Source organism: Apis laboriosa, unplaced genomic scaffold (genome assembly GCF_014066325.1).
Source record: "Apis laboriosa isolate Shangri-la unplaced genomic scaffold, ASM1406632v1 scaffold16_cov148, whole genome shotgun sequence".
NCBI lineage: Eukaryota > Metazoa > Arthropoda > Insecta > Hymenoptera > Apidae > Apis > Apis laboriosa.
This window is the reverse complement of record NW_025222129.1, coordinates 47,321-65,028: the sequence shown is the minus strand read 5'-3', so window position 1 is coordinate 65,028 and position 17,708 is coordinate 47,321. Positions and strand designations below refer to the sequence as shown.

Genomic DNA, 17,708 nt, shown 5'->3' with positions numbered 1-17,708 from the left:
TCAAATATTTTTTTAATATAATTTTTATCAATTTATACATAAAATAAATTCAAAAAATATAATAATTAATTTTCACTTAAAAAATGAATTTAAAAATATATTAAAAATTATAATTTGAAAAATTTGATAGAAAATTTCGATAGAAAAAAATTCGGAAAAAATATAAGATTTCTATCTTCTTCATAATAAATATATTATTTCGTCCATTTAATTATATGAATAGAATACATATTATACAATTCCTAAAGAAACAATTTTTTCAAATATCACATCCATTCTTTTTTGATCTGCTTTATAATTTTTTATCTACACGTATGCATGTACTATATCTATTATCCGACGCAAGCATATTGCGCCATCATTCTCTGATCACTTTAAGAAATTCATATTTCATAATAATATTGAAAAAATTATTGTGCGAAGGTGATTGCATGTATATTTATTATATTATATTTTAGATGAATTAGTTGTAAATAACATAATCTTCGAATAAAATAATTTAATATTGTATCAATTATTTGTTACTTTATCATCTTAACGAAGAATTACTAATATCATAAAATATAAACAAATTAACATTAATTAAATCATTAAGTTCTTTTATTAATATATCTATCTTATTAAAATTATTCTTCATATGAATTTAATATTTATTTTTTTCAGTTACAAGATATTAATCAATTAATATTATTAAAAATTGTCTGTAATTAATAACAATGCTGATAATTTATTTTGTATTTAATTCCAAATTTTATTATATCGCTCGTTTTCTTATTTTTATTATCCATATTTATTATTAATCGGTAGAATGAAAATTTTAAGAGTATGAAGAATATTCACTCGATAAATTAATTTGTTAAATTAAACAAAAATCAAGGTAAAAAAGTTGATAAAATATTTATTATACATATATATATATACATATATACATATACATATTATTATATGTATATATAAATACATATATACATATTATACATTTTGATTGTATAATTATATATATATTATATAAATTATATATATATACATAAACAAACAAACAAAAAAACAAGCACACACCCATATATATGTGTGTATGTGTGTATAAGTACAGAATTTATAATTAACTAATTGATTTAAGCATTGTCAAGGAGTAAAATTAGGTTTCCCTTCGTAAGTACATCCAGATCTCTGTAAAATTTGAGTTGCAGCCCAAATTCCACATCTCACACAAACTTCTATACTTCTACCTTGAACAAATTGAGCTAAAAAACCTGAAAATAATATAATATATGATAATTTTTTGAAAAAATTACATATATTAATTAATATATAAATTAGTTTTAATGTCATATGATGTAATTATATAAAAAAAAATATACCTCCAACAAATGCATCACCTGCTCCATTAGTATCTACAACTTTTTCTTCTGGAAGTCTCATAGCGGCAAATTCCATTATAATATTATCTTTTACAACTAATATATTGTCAGGACCTTGGGTTATTATAACAATTCTTTGCCTTTTTCTATTAATCTTTTCCATTTGTGATAATTTTAAAGCAATTTCCTTTCTATTTGTAGTTTGAAAATCATTTGCTTTTGCAAATGCATCAGCTTCCACTTCATTACCAAATAAGATATCAACATAAGGAAGAGCTGCCAACATTGGTTTTTTATAATATTCGCATAAAAATGGTGCACTAAGATTCATTATAAAAATTTTATTTTTTTCAAAAGCATGTTTAGCAATTACTTGAATTGTTTCTGGGCTTACAGTTAAGAAAAAACCCTAAAATTCAACATTCAATAATATTCGATAGATAATAATATAAAAACATTAGAAATATTTTACATTATACATACAGAAACATAAATATATTCAGCAATTTCAATAAGATTTTTATTTTCAGTTTCTTCTATGTGTGAAAGTGAAAAACATGTAGCTGCAGCCAAATTGGCACACAAGGAACGTTCATTTCCTGTAATAAGAACTGCACAAGTACCGGTAGGTTCTTTTTGTGTATATTGATAACGAACATTTAAGCCATCTGCACGTGCTCTATCCTCTAAAATTTTTGAGTACTTGTCCATCCCAACACAACCCATGTAAGTTGCAATATTTGGTTTCCCCAGGAACCACTGCAGAATATTTCATACTTGATATTTCTAATAATTTAACATTATTTAATATAACATTAACATTATTCTATATATGATTATATAAATAATGTTAAATTATAAAAATATCAATATATATATATATATATATATATATTTATAAGAACAATGTAAATTAACTTTACTTGTGCTACTCGCATAGTATTTTGTACAGAACCACCAGCGATAAAATCTGCTTTATACAATTCAATTAATTCATCGTACATGGGTTTGTGTTTTTCTTCAGCAAGAATTGCATCATTTGCATTTAAATCATATTTTTTTAAAAAATTGCTATCTACAGTTGCTGAGATATCAAGAAGAGGATTACCCATACCTAATAGAATACCCTCCCTGAAATATTGTAAAATTATTTTGATCACATGTAAAATAAATAGGTTTTATTAGAACACATTACAAATATGATTATTTTATATTCAAAATAAATTGATTTAGATATATAAATATATGCACATATTTTTTTTTTATCATTCTTTCTAAATATGAGTTTCTATGTTAAAAAAAAAAAAAATTTAAGTATACTCATAGTAAGAATTTGTCTATCATATAACCTATCTACATTTTTCCAATCACAATATATTTTAGTTATATATAAATTTGAAAGATATAAACTAATTACATATATTATTAAAAACAACATATTATTTTCATCTCAATTTTTAATGAAATTCAAAAGATAAAAATTAATATACTTATAAAGATATAATCAAACATGTACATGTGAAACATACTTTAATATAACCTCTATTTTGAATTAAAATATTTTTAATTCTAATTAAAATAAAAAATCAAAATTATCATAATATTACAAATTATCATACCGTAAGTCTAACGCCATTTGTTACTATTTTAGTAAATTTCAAGAAATAATTTGCAACATATGAATGTAAACGATATGCCACTACTCCGCAACAGAAATATTTCTTACTTGCTGTTGCAAAATCGAAAGATATCACGTGCACATAATATCATGTTTATATTAAAATATTATATTAAACAATAATAGTAATTACTTTTTATAGATCAATTGAATATTATTATATTTATTACTTATACTATATTTTATATTTATTATTTATATTTTATTATTTATAGTGTATGTACGCGCGGATGTGTGTGCGTGTATGAAAATTCGATGAATATTAATACAAATTATTGAATATAAATTTAAAAATTTAAGAATCATCATATTGATTGACATAATCATATTGATTTTCATTAAAATGAAAATTATATAATTATCAAATAAATATGAATACAATATTGAATTATTATTAAATAAGCTAATTTATAAAAGACTGATATTTAATGCATATTAAGTATTATTTCATATTTATATACATTTTTTTCATCATAAAATCGATTCAATAATAGCTTATAATATACATTATTTTTTTTTCTTTTATCATTACTTTTTTCTTTTTTGAACTTTTATTTTACTACAAATTTTACTTACAAATTAGGTCATTTATAAAAATTTTATATAATAAGAAATTTAAAAGAATAAATTTTTAATCAAAATGAAAATTTAAAAAAAAAACTATTATATTTTTATGTTATATAGTTCGAATGAATAATATCACTGTTTTACACATATATATATATATATATATATATACATACATACATAAAATAATGTCAAAATATTTTCAAACTTGCAATATAGTTATCATTTAACCAAGTATAATTTATGTATAATTATATTAATTATTTAATCATTTACACATTAGATAATATTTATTGTATAATGTATAATATTTGTATGATGTATAATGTTGTATAATATTTATTAGAGAATTATATTTTTTTTTAATTAATAGTTATTTATCGTACTTTCTTTGCTCATCTTTTCATATTTTGATTTTATATATACTTTATATATTATTTTATATATATATTATAAATTATTAATTTAATTTAATATTAAATTTACTTACCGCAAAATTCGATCAAGTCCATTATATACGTAGAAAGATAAATGTTATCAATAATTCAAATAATAAATATTGATTATATACCAATATTTGAAAATTTCTTATAAGATATTTATACATTTTAAAAATCAATTTTTTATTAATATTCATTAATATATATAACATGTATGTACAAATTGCCTTTAAACAGAGTTGTTAATAAAAAAAAAAAAAAAAAAAAAAAAAAAAAAAAAAATAGGAATTAAAGAAGAATAGGGATTAAGGAAGAATACAAATTTATACATGATATGATTATGATATTGAAGATCAATATAAAAATAAAAAATATAGGAATGTAAAACGGCGAATTTAAACAATGAAATGCGTAAATATTATACAATTATTATGATATAAAATAATGCAAAATGGAATAACAAGAAAGACCAGTAGGATTTTACTTTCTTACAATACCTTCTTATGTTTTCATATATTCAAGAAAATTATGAAAAAATCCAATATTAGTATAATATTGCGGAAAAATATTGCGATGAATAAATTTGCAGTATCATCACATCCAATGCTTAAATTCTGGACACCTAATTCACAAAGTTCTTCGTATTGCAGGTTTGAATGTATATACGTGCAATGTATATACTGCCGCATCTCCTAAGAAAGAAAACATGACTCTCAAAAAGTTCGGCTTGCAAAAAGGCTATGAATTTTAATATTTTGAGAAAAAATACATTTTTTTACATTTGCTTTCATTTTGCGTTTTCACGCTAATCAGAATGATACTGAGTAAACTTGCCTTATAGATACAATGTAGTTTACACCCACATATTTATCCAGAATGGGATCTATAGTGCCACATTCACCATCATCATTCACCATCATCTTTGTCAGCCATGGCGTCTCTCTCTTTCTCAATGAAGTATAGAAGTTGTCCTGGTCGACAATTACATCTCATCACAAAAGATATACGTCGTTGTATTTATTTTTCTCTTTCTTTCTTTTTTGTTTTGTTTTCTTTTTCCCTCCCTTATTTTTTATGTTTATCTTTTTTCTCTTACTTTTTCTCTTCGTTATCGACACCATCAAAGTCCAGACTCCTTCCACGTCCAGAAGCGATATGAGGCAGGGGTCTATCGTGTCCTATATCATACATCATATTACAATATGCATAATATTTTTTTTAAATTTCTCTGCGTCGCGTCTTTTTATCACTTTTTTTGATAATTGACAATGACCCGATACGAGAACGATTTTCACGCATATGAACAATTATAATTATAATTATTATTCAATGCTCACATTATGTGTGTCTTCCCGATTTCTACACATTATTGATAATATATTTTTATTGCACCTTAAGTTTCTTCCTTATTTGTTTTTTTCCTTTAATTCGTATATATATTTGTTTTAATTTTCACTTTTTCAAAAGACGCGCGTCACATGTTTTTTTATTATAAAATTATCGAGTAAAGTATACATTTATATGTTATTCAGTAGTTTCGTGGAGGGATTCGTACATAATTTCCGACAACAATTTGGCACGGGAATTCTCATACCATTGATTTTTTTTTTTTAAATTTACATAGATTTCGATAAACCCGCACGATGCATTTCGGCTTGAACGATTGCAATGGCTTCGAGTTTAATGGCGAAACAATATTATCGAGTAATAAATATTATGGAATATGTTTCTAAAAACCATAGAGAATCAACGTATATAAATCATCATAAATATTTCAATCGACGTATTATTCGTAGAGAATATAATCTTCGACGACTTGATTTATCAAATATTCATCAAATATGGGAAAAAATTGCGCTTTCCATATTTAAATCCCGAACACGATGATGCTATATATGTATTTACATATATTTTTTTTGCTCGATTCATTGATTAATTTGCATTGATATATCTATCTGATTAATCGCGTAGCACATAAGTCGCATATATTCTTAATCACGTAATATCGAGCATTGCAAGATATATATAAATTGCGTCTATTCATATAAAAGGAAAAATTCAGTTGGATTTGTTAAAAAAATTTTTTCCTTTTTTATCTCTTTAAAATTCATTTTTCTTTCATGTCTAAAAATACCATTAATTAATATTATATATCTATGTTAATAACAATCATTTTATCATAAATTCTTTTCATATTTTAGTTTTATAAAAATATAAGGATTTAATCTGAATAGTCTGAATCTTTCGATTGTAAATCATAACTATCGTTAAATAGAATTATTAATAAGATTATTCATTACCATAAAGAAAAATCTATTTTTCACGAATGACTAAGTATTAATTCATAGAAAAGAAAAAGTTAGACAATGTTTCAATTATATATATATATATATTAATAAATGTATAGAAAAAGAATATGTAAAATAATAAAATAATACGATGTATATGAAGTGGAAAATATACACAAATTTAAAAAACCATTGTTCGCGTTATTCTGGGTAAGTTTATTTATATTATTTTTTAAATATTTTTTTAATAATAACGATGTTTTTAAACGAGAAACATTATTTTATACGATAATGGAGTAATGAATATAAGTATCGAATAATTATTGAAATTAATATTTGTCTTTATATTAATTGCGTATTAGATTTTTGCACAAATGTAATAAAAAAACAAAATGAAAAAATAAATTTTTTTCCGCATTTATAATGTGAAAATGGGTAATACAAGAACGTAATTGCGCGGATATAAAATAATACGCATATTTATTTATTTTTTTTTCTTTTAAAGAATGCGACATGAAAACGAAGTCGATACGTGTATACGAATATATCCAGGGATTGTCAATATCGTGGGTTCAATGATCACGACACGTTTGTAACGCGCGATACGCAGGAAGCCAGATAGAGCGCACATCCGTTTACCCAACCTTTACGGGGGCGAACAATTTCTTTAAAAGGTAAAAAATATCGTTAAGGTAATATAGATTGGATGATATTATACAGGGTAATGGTCGAATGGGAGAAGGGATTCAATAGGAAGCAATTAACTTGAATGAGACGAAAAACAGTGCAAATAATGATTAAAGAACACGAAACGTCTTTTTTGTGAATCTTCACAAATACATTGTTATTACATTCCTTTTTTTAAACCATTATTAGTATGATATTATCATTAACCTAATTACCATTGAAAACAGGTCGTATCATCAAAGAAAAAAGGAATAGGGGAAAACGATGGGAGAGAAATATTGTACACGTCGTTACGTGTATACGCTACTCGAAACGAAAAAACGGTGGTCATAGGTACATATATATATATATACATATACATATATACATATATATATATATATATATATATATATATATACCTATATACCTATATATATATATATGAAGTGTATATATACGCACGCGCGGGTACGTATGTATTTGTATTGTGTGTGTATGTGTGTGTTTATGTGTGTGTGCGCGTGTGCATGTATGTATGTATGTATGCATGTATGTATATATGTATGTATGTACGTATATACGTACGTACGTATTTATAAGCTACACAGAGCGCTGTTGCGATTGCCGTATCAATCTTCGGTAATTATTCACGTATTAATTCTAAATATGTTAATAAAACGATATTATGTCACTACAGATTAATGATAATAATGTTCGCACGACCGAGATTTGGATTCCCATACAGAATCGACGCATCCTACGAGTCTATTGGGTCTCTGAAATCGTATCTTTAAGACTTGTGTGATAATCTGGAAACGATTCGAATAGTCGAACCCGCACGCATTTTTTTCGTTTCTTGAAAGAAAAGTTACATAAATACGATATATTATTTCGTATCGAAAAAGCATTATGATTAGGAAGGATATTACACGGTATCGGTGACACACGCACGCACATTTTGTTTAATTATCTTCGACGTTCCTTAATATCTTAAACGGCAACCGTTATCATCGCATTATATCGAACAACCGTTCCGCTAGTTGTAACGCATTTTACACGAAATTCCGTTCTTGCCTGAATAATAAACTGGGAATTATCCGAGGCGATAAAAATATCGCACATAATGTAAATTAAACGCAATAATCTTTTATTGTTTCTTATATTATATATAAATGATATGAGAAAATAGGAAAAAGAAAAGGAAAAAAGAATAAAAGACATTTGCAAATGAACGTTCGGACGATGCTCCGATTTTGTGATTGCGACACGTTGCAAAACGCACGATTAATTATGTTGAGGGGAAAGGGGAGGGATGAGAAGGAGAGGGGGCAGAGAGGAAGGGAAAGAAAGGAGAAGGGGAAGAAAAGAGAGGGGGGAGCGGAGAGGAGAGGAGAAAAGAGAGAGGGGGGAGTGGAGAGAGGAGAGGAGAAAAGAGGGGGGGGGGGAGCGGGGGAGAGAGAGAGAGAGAGAGAGAGAGAGAGAGAGAGAGAGAGAGAGAGATCCGATATTGTCCATACTTGCTCAGATCTTTCATTCCATACTTTTAATTTTATTCAACGCACTGATAGTAATTGAATGTCTGCTGTACATGCACGGAAGTTTTATTTACGATCGAAAAAAAAAATTCGCGCTGCTCACGTGCGCGTCATCGTCACAGAAACGGTCATCGAACACGACGCGACATACATATGCATACATACATATATACATACATACGTATATATGTACATATTCATACGTATGTATGATAGATATATATATATATATATATATACATATATATATATACACACACATACGTATATACATATAAACACGTATGTATTTATGTATGTATACCGTTATAAGCTTCGTCCTACCTGTATACTTTGAAATCTTAAATTTGAACGAAGAATTAATCATGATAAAATAATACTAATATTTTAATACTAATTTAACAAAGTATAAATACGAATTGAAAATACAAATTGAAAATTTTTGGCAGGACGATGCTACGACAAAGTTTTTTTTTACATCAAAAGATGAAAATTTGACAATCTTTCGAATGGACATACGCGTTAAATTATCAGATATAATATTTGATTAATTGTAAGTAATTTGGACCGGAATGGAAAGCTGAATATGTAATATATAAAATTAATTGAATAAAGGAACAGAAGATACGAAAGGAATTGTGTGTGTATGTATGTGTATGTGTGTGTGTGCGTTATATGTATAAGGAAATAGGAAATAGGAAAGGAAAAAAGGAAAGAAAAGAAAAGAAAAATAAAAATAAAAAAAAAACAAAAGAGGGAAAGGTGACAGAATTATAAAAGAAATCTGCAATTGGATAAAATATTTTTCATTTTGTTTGCTATTTAATCTGTCCGTTTCTTTTTTTTCTTCTTCTTTCATATTCTTTTTAGAAGGATGGGCGAAGGATTCTCGTCTAAATAGCGCATTACGGGGAGAATACATGTTTTCCCGATAGAACGGGCGAATGGTGGATCTTCGCGCGTGCAGATCGACAGACATAGACGGCCAAGAGTATCTCGGTCCCGAGGCTTCCTGCTAGCGACAGACAGACCCGACACACAGAGAGACAGACAGACCGACAGAGACCGATCCGAGCCCGACGCGACGATTTAGTATGGTGCGAACCGGCGCGACGGCGATGGCCCTCGTAATCCCGGTCTGGTAACCAAAATTAATCTACGTCAGTTATACGAGATCGATAAAAAAGAGATCGGGGAAAAAAACCACACGAGCTAAGAGAGGAACAACTTGTGAGATACAAAAAAAGGGCGGATAGGTAAGTAGACAAGGGTCATATAGACATGGTACGTCATATTATAAAAAAATAAACAAATCGTACAATCTACGTACCGATACATAGAAAACATTTAAATGTTTTTTTAAAAGATACGGGAAAAGATAATTATCACTTATAAGGAAATATTTGGTGAAAACACCGCAATGAGTACGTTCTTCCTCGTTATTCTCGCTAATTATTCTTGGCAACGTGTATTAATATCGTATTTTTTTGCCAACAAAAATTATTGAAACTTTTAAATTACAATATATATATATATATATATTATATATTATAATATATATATTAATCATATGTAATAAATATACATATATTCTTTTTTTTTTAATGAGCACACACTCTATATGTCTCTCCTTTGCAAAATGTACACATCATTTTTTCGCCTCTTTTAGTATCTTTTTACTATCCAACATAATTGTCATTTTTAATCATTGTTACTTGAATAGACAAATCGATATGATAAACATATAATATGATCGTAACTTACACATTTTCACAGTTTATTATTAAATTTTAATTCGATATGAATTACGAATTTAACGATAATTAATTAATAATAAGAGGGCAATATAAAAGGCAATTCGATAGATCGCAATAAACAAAGAAGAGAGCAGAGAGTTAATTAAAATGACAATATATATATATACATATACATATATATACATATAATGTGTGTATATGTATATGTAGATACACATATATCGAATACTTGGAAACGTTTCGACACACAATTTCAGTGTGAATCAATTTTTAACCGGAATTGACACGTCTACTTACCTACGCTCTTCAAATGAATCTCGGCTGAAGTCCTCGTACATGCCTCTACTATAACAGCGTTATAATAAATAATCGAATCTACGAATGATCAAAGATCAATATATACACCATACTTGCTCCCTTGTCCAAGGCTTAACTTTGTGAATTAGTCCCTGTATAATGACAATGCAAGAAAAATAGTCGCGTGCTGCCTAATATGACTGTAAAGAATGGTTAAAGAAAAGGTCAAAAATAGTTTGGAAAAAATTATTTTATAGGCAGTTTTACGTTTAGATAATATATATAAAATAAATGAAGACACTACTATCGACCAATTATGATATATACGATCATAGGTGGAAGTAAAAAGAGAAGAAAGTATATTTATAGAAAAGATGGAAACGTATATGCTCGCGCACAATATCATACAACTACTATCTATAATTAACTACCTATCTATCGAAATTCACATCTAAATACACAATTGATTGAAATATATATCGCGAGAATGAATCATAAATCGTATCGAAGAATGAATTCGTTTAGAAAAATATTTGTGCAAATGTATATTCAAAAATACATATTAAACCTGCGCAAATAACGTGCATTCACACGCTAACCAAATATGCGAAAGGGTAAAATTATCACTTTAAAATCGAACAATTAATCATTTATTCGATTTATATTTATTTTCTTATATGTTGTGCGTGTATATGTGTTTCTGTATGTGTACGCTACACGTACTTATAATTTTATTAAATTATATTCAGAATATCTAAATGCAAGCAATAACCAAGTATTTCTATCCGTTTTATTTTATATACGAGGTACATTTACTAGAAAGAAAACAAATTGATAAATGGATGCATAATACAAAATTCGCAGTGATAAGAACATGGGATTATTTTTTTTTCTTTTCTTCTTTTGGCCAGTCATATAAGGCAGGCAGCGTTAGACTGGATTTTTAACCCATGCGATTTTCAGTTTATATAATCAAAACGTAACGAGCCATTTGCAGCCCAGGCTGGGATCATGTAGGATAATAAGGTTACATGCAACAACAAATTCAAAGTATTCAGAAAGATTGAAAAGTTCAATCAACTCTGTTTTCTATTTGAAAGTTTGTGAATGGATTTACATACATGAAAAGCTTTGAACCTCGTGAGTAGAAGTCAGCTTCGAGAAGTATGGATCATAATTTTGAAATAAATTTTTCCTTTTTTTCTCTTTTTTCTTTCTCTTTCTCTCTCCCCTTTCCCTTCCCCCTTTCACTTTCCTTTTTATCTTCTCGCCCTCTGCACGAATATATGTGTATTTTTGTTCATATGTAGTTTATGTTTATACGTACGCATATATGCAAAAATGATTATAACATGTCAATATGTGTATATACACGTTTTTATAAGTTTTTATACATTTCTTCGCATTATTATCATAATACATGGGACCGATTTCATGAAATTTCCACGGATAAATCAATATATTCATTCAATTCCACGTGTATTTTTAAATTAACTAAAAAAATTTCTTTTTTTTTTCTTGCGCGATAACATTGAAACGTAATAAAATTACGACCGATGATAAAAGTCAGTGAGAAAAAAAAAGAGAAAGGAAAAAAAAAAATTAAAATAATCGTACTAATTATAGAGATAATAAATAATGAAACAAATTTTTTGCTATAATAAATGTAAAAACGAATTACATGAAAAGTATGTATTTGCAGACATTTCTATGATATTTCAAAAAGGGAGAAAAAAAAACTATTGAAATACTATATGCATATCATACTTGCTTTTTTCCTTTTTTTATCGTTTGTATAATTCAAAATTATTTTTGACGCTGTATCTTTCCGAGATACATTTCATGAATTACATTATCTATTTATTGATTACTCAAAAATTGCGATTGAAAAACTTTAAAGCATTATTTGAATTAAAGATACATTAAAACTGATACACAAAATAATAAGATGTTTCTGAAGCGTATCTATGAATTTGGCCTTAACAACTATTACAAACGCCGATATACAAACTTACTGTCCAATGCGTCTGGAAAGCTGGTTTCTACTTACGAGACATTTCAAAGATAATCGATAGGCGCCGTTCCTGAAAATCGCGCCAGCCCTTTTTTCATTTCATCTCATCTCTTTTCTTTTCTTTTCTTTTCTTTTCTTTTCTTTTCTTTTCTTTTCTATCTACAGCGTACGAGAGTTTGTTAGAATTGTAGGATCGCATCCTGGCTCGCGGTAGTGCGATCAAGAAATCTAGTTCGCATTCCTTAGGAACGTTTCTTCATCCCAGGCCTCCGCGCCACTCCCGGTTGAGTGATGTACGTAATAAGGAGCGCTTGAAACACAAAGGATTTATGAGAGACATACAGGCCAATCTCGCAGTTAACGCCATGGATCAAGAGAGTCTATGAACAGGGACATCCCTAGAAGAGCAGTCGACATGTTCAAGGTACGATCAGTCGAGACCCGGATTTTGTTGGCACCGAGGAAAATAGAAGCTGCTGATGTACAACGCGCCAGCGACAAGAACGAGGTGTGACTACTCGCTAACAAAAGTGGTCAAAGACTTACTCTTGCACGACTTGACCGCTGGCCCGGGACTGTCTCTCTAGGGTTGCCCGCATTCATGGACAAAGATGGTACGCAGCCTGAGGTGCACTGAAATTTAGAATGTACAGAAACGTCCAAGCGTCATGATACATATTAGCATTTTATTACACAGACTCTGCACTCATGTGGGCATCGGGTCGACACTCTACATGGATTGGATTATCGATTTATTGTTTTAACTGTGCAATTCAACACACAAAAATTATGTGTAATATACACAATATGATTATGTATTACAATATGTACAATATGTATGCTTATACGCGCATATGAGTCGCATACATGCATACATATGTACGATTGTATACATATTGTATTATATTGTACTTGAAACAAATGGAAAGAAACTGAAAAGAAACGTAATAATGTAAAATTAAGGGCTTAACGATCAAATACGGAAACGGAAATTTTAGCCTTTTATGAAGATTTTTACTTCGAATAATGAAATAATAAACCCGAATTTATGATGTAATCTAGAGAGAATTTTATATATATATATATATATAATATATATATATATATATATATATATGTATGTGTGTGTGTGTATATTTAAGAGAGATAAATTTTTAAGACATATGAGATCGAGAATATACGTATAAGAGAAAAGAAAAAACACGATAAAAAACAATTATTAAATGTCGACGGATAGCCGAACCCCAATTCGCATGAGCTGTTAATCCAGCCTGGAACGTTCACAATGTTAAGTCGGACGAATGGGCAGTCAATGCATTGGCTCTACTCACCTGAACCGGCCATTGTTGCCACTTGGAGGGGGCGATCGGCGGCTGAACATGCCATACTCGTTACCACGGGAGAAGCCAGTGTCGCGCATGGATCCCATACCTAGAGGAGGCATAGGAGGCATTGGGTCTCGTCTTGGGGGTAGAGGTGGCATTGTCATTGGTGGAAAGTCAAGCCCGCACATGGAACTTCCCATGTCACAGGGCCCTGTCATACCCGTAAACCGCCTCTCGTAGAGATCCCTGGTGTCCTCGAAGCCTCTCCTGTCATAGTAGCTTTCGTAATCCTGTAATAAATACAAAAAAGCATATTGGCATGAATGATTAGTTGTAAATTTATTTAATTAAAATTTATTTCGTTATTTGTTTTGTCTTCTTTCCCTTTTTACTAAAATTGTTTCTAATATTAATGATTATTAAGAAAATTAAATTTTCTTAAAAAAAAAAAAAAAAAATTAACTTACTCCAAAGCGGCCACCACCCATTAACCGATCCCGAAGGAACGGTGGTGGCGGCGGTGGAGGATACGGATCGCGTCCAAACATTCGGTCTCTGTATCCGTTTCTATCTGGTCCTCCTCCCATTCCTCCTTTCGGGCACTCCTTGGACCAATGGCCGCCGCGACCGCATCGATAGCACTGTTCAGGATCTCCCATTCCTGGCCTTTGTCGTACTCTGCTTGTAGAAATTTGAACCTTCATCGCTTGACCATCCACCATTCTTCCATTGAGTTCCTTGATGGCATCGTTGACATCACCTGTTGCTTCTAGATGGACGAATCCATAATTTCTCACGATATCGCATTCTACAACAGTACCGTACTTGGCAAATAGTTCGCGCACTTGAGGCGCTTTTGTATTATCTGTGAGATTGCCAACAAATATTTTTGTTGTAGGTGTGTTAGGTCCTTTACGACTCTTTGCAGCTTCACATTTAATCTCCTGACCATGAACTATATGTCCATTCAAATTTTGTATTGCATTTCTTCCTGCTTCTTCGTTTTCCATATGCTGTTGAAAATTATATCATAAAATATTTTTTTCGATAATCGAATTAAAGAATTGTAAATTTTTCGGACCAAGATACAATTATCCGACAGATTTATAAGAAAAGAAAAGAAAAGAAAAGAAAAAAAAGAAGGAAAAAGATAAAAAAAAAAAAACTCTAACTAAAGATGATTATATCAAAAATTCAGGATATATGATATGAAGGAAACTTACCACAAATCCGTAATTTTTCACCACATCACATTCTACAACCTTTCCATATTTTTCGAATAACGGTTTAATATCAGCATTTGTTGTTTTATCGGCTAAATTACCGATGAAAATTTTGAATGTGCCAACACTACTAAAACCCGGCATTTTCGGCTCGTCTTAGAACCTAATTTCAAAAACAAAACATTTAAAATATTATATGTGTATGTGAGTGTGCGCGCGCGCGCGCGTGTGCGCGTGTACACAATTTTTCGAACATAAAAATATATACTGAAATAAAAAAAATAAAATAAATAAAGAATTTATATCCATCTTATTTACAATTAAACATTTTACTTTTTGTAATAATTTATAATACAACTAATTTTATTTCTTAACATTATTGCACAACATATTTCCAATGAATAATTAATTATCATCAGTATGATTATTATACATATTAAATATAATATATATTATATATATATTAAAATATATATATACTTTGTTATATTAATATCGATATATATTAATGATATATTAAAATATTTAATAATATTTATATTTAATATTTATAATTTATTTTATATATTAAATTGAAATATATTAAAATATAATATTTATATTATTTTGATTTAAGTAAAAATAACTTTATTTAGAATCAAATAAAAATCATAAAAATTTATCTACTTAATAACGACGCGATTGTTTTAGATACTCTTCACAGCGCACATTTTTCCACCATTTTGCTAACGATCTAGCATTTCGAATTTCGAAGGTCATAAATTCTGACTAATTCTGAACTTTTATATTTAAATTTTAATGAATAGAATTAATTTCAAAATTTTCGAATATAAAAAAGCACAAATTTTCTAATTTCTATTTATGATAGAATAATATGAAATATATAAGCAGAGAATAAGTACTTATTAAATACGTTATAAAATACGTAATACAGAAAGCGTACCGACCTTGTTGAAATGGCGCACCAAATCTAGGAAATGTGAATAATATAATAATCACCAACTCAAATACGGTGTATAAATTTATATTCAAAGACTATATATTTTTTTCACACTCACCGAAGATTATTGCGTGCTACTTTCAACGAATAATTTAACCAACGTTGATATTAGACACACAACTTTACACAAGAGAACGCAATCTAACAATGGCGTCTCACTTGCTGCGTCCGCTGGTGCGCGAGAATCGAAGTATGTAGTGACCCCTATCGGACAATTGCAATACAGCGAACAGTGAGAATAGTGTGTCCAAAAACTTATCATGAACATACTTTCAAATATTACAAATAAATTGTATGCGAGAATTTCTATTCTATTCTAATGATTATTGTAATGAATGTTATTATATTTTATCATTCATAAAATAGAAACAATTAAATTTTTTATTTTTTTAATATTTGTTCACATTATTGAAAAATTATGACATTTATTGGCAAATTGAACGGAATGAAATGTATAATATATATTATTTATATAATAATATATATTATTTTTTTTTAAATAGTTCGGCAACATTAAAACGTAATTATCACGATTTACATTCTCTCGAATTGAAAGTAGTCAACAATTGCAATATGTAAACTATTATATTGTTATGGTTATGTTATGTGTCTATTACAGTGTTAATATTTTCAGAATATTACAAATATTTAGAAAATTATTACAAAAAAAATATAAAATAATGCAACAATAAACTATATTATGCCATAAAATATATAATTGATTTACGAAATAAATCTATATCATATGTTTGTTGTATATCTTTATGCACTGATATAAAATAATAAGCGAATAGAAAATTATTGTGATAAAAATTAAATTCTATTAAATCAATGACCACATGTACAATATCAATGTATGTATATAACATGACAAAGTATTATAATATTTATCAAAGATATATAAAAATATTTTAACAATAAATGCATCACAATGCTATCAACTAATAATTATTTTTTATTTTTAGTTGAAAAAAATTAAACATTTTTATAAAATGAATTTATTATTGGAAATCTAGAAACGCGAAATGGCGTGTTTCGGATATCTGCGTATCGACGCTATGAAATATAACTACATAATCTCATTGATGCAAGTGTATAACTGATATTTTTACATTCATATGATGCTTTTCATTTAAGAAATTACATGTAAAATATTTAGAAAATATTAAAATACTTACCAAGTCAGTATTTCCGTAAAGCAATTCGACAAAACACAATGCCAAACCACACGCTTTCCTACGTAAAAAAATGGCGGATCGAAACAGATCGGGAAGTGAGATATAGAATATAGCGTCTCTTTCGATGTAAAATTCAAAAGTACCAACTGATGAAAACAAAATTATTTATTATTAAATATTACTAAATATTAATATTATTACTAGTTTGTATGCTTACAGATTATAATTTTTTTAAATTTTATATATATTACAAAAAATTATATTATATAATTTTCATATAATTAAAATAGAAATAATTCTAAATTCTTTCTTATTTTGTTTATGTTACTTTAAAAAAAGAAAAATTTATAAATTCTGAATTATATATTTAATTATA

At 28.0% G+C, this 17,708-nt stretch overlaps 2 protein-coding genes across 19 annotated transcripts; both read right to left on the bottom strand.

Annotated features, from left to right (window-relative positions):
* Positions 1-984: 984 nt before the first annotated feature.
* LOC122711210 (adenosine kinase 1) lies at positions 985-3,194 on the bottom strand. 2 transcript variants are annotated; one of them, XM_043929763.1, is made up of 5 exons: positions 2,981-3,194; positions 2,285-2,492; positions 1,845-2,120; positions 1,380-1,770; positions 985-1,253 (listed from the first exon to the last, which is right to left on the bottom strand). In XM_043929763.1, the coding sequence occupies exons 1-5, from the start codon at positions 2,995-2,997 to the stop codon at positions 1,126-1,128; spliced, it is 1,020 nt and encodes a 339-aa protein (XP_043785698.1). In that variant the 5' UTR covers positions 2,998-3,194; the 3' UTR covers positions 985-1,125. The 2 variants fall into 2 exon arrangements, with proteins under 2 accessions (XP_043785698.1, XP_043785697.1); XM_043929762.1 differs by having other exon boundaries at positions 1,362-1,770; positions 2,981-3,185.
* Positions 3,195-4,879: 1,685 nt separating this feature from the next.
* On the bottom strand, positions 4,880-17,433 carry LOC122711209 (RNA-binding protein lark). Of its 17 annotated transcripts, none has more exons than XR_006346062.1 (10): positions 17,333-17,433; positions 16,213-16,358; positions 16,102-16,124; positions 15,155-15,317; positions 14,399-14,944; positions 14,152-14,221; positions 13,938-14,037; positions 13,153-13,239; positions 5,143-5,224; positions 4,880-5,017 (listed from the first exon to the last, which is right to left on the bottom strand). XR_006346062.1 is itself a non-coding variant. In XM_043929757.1 (9 exons), the coding sequence occupies exons 4-9, from the start codon at positions 15,296-15,298 to the stop codon at positions 5,215-5,217; spliced, it is 918 nt and encodes a 305-aa protein (XP_043785692.1). In that variant the 5' UTR covers positions 15,299-15,317; positions 16,102-16,124; positions 16,213-16,358; positions 17,333-17,433; the 3' UTR covers positions 4,882-5,214. The 17 variants fall into 17 exon arrangements, 9 of the variants coding, with proteins under 9 accessions (XP_043785692.1, XP_043785696.1, XP_043785690.1 ...); XR_006346059.1 differs by lacking the exon at positions 13,153-13,239 and adding an exon at positions 10,593-10,640; XR_006346066.1 differs by lacking the exon at positions 13,153-13,239.
* Between the last annotated feature and the right edge of the window lie 275 nt (positions 17,434-17,708).

Coding starts and splice junctions, on each gene's coding strand:
- LOC122711209 (XM_043929752.1), bottom strand. CDS start 15,298: ATGCCGGGTTTTAGTAGTGTTGGCACATTCAAAATTTTCATCGGTAAT. Junction 10,641..13,937: donor GGCAACAATGGCCGGTTCAG/GTGAGTAGAGCC, acceptor ACGCTGTTATAG/TAGAGGCATGTACGAGGACT. Junction 9,677..10,592: donor GATTCATTTGAAGAGCGTAG/GTAAGTAGACGT, acceptor TTTGGTTACCAG/ACCGGGATTACGAGGGCCAT.
- LOC122711210 (XM_043929762.1), bottom strand. Junction 2,121..2,284: donor ATACTATGCGAGTAGCACAA/GTAAAGTTAATT, acceptor AATATTCTGCAG/TGGTTCCTGGGGAAACCAAA. Junction 1,254..1,361: donor AGGTGATGCATTTGTTGGAG/GTATATTTTTTT, acceptor TATTATTTTCAG/GTTTTTTAGCTCAATTTGTT.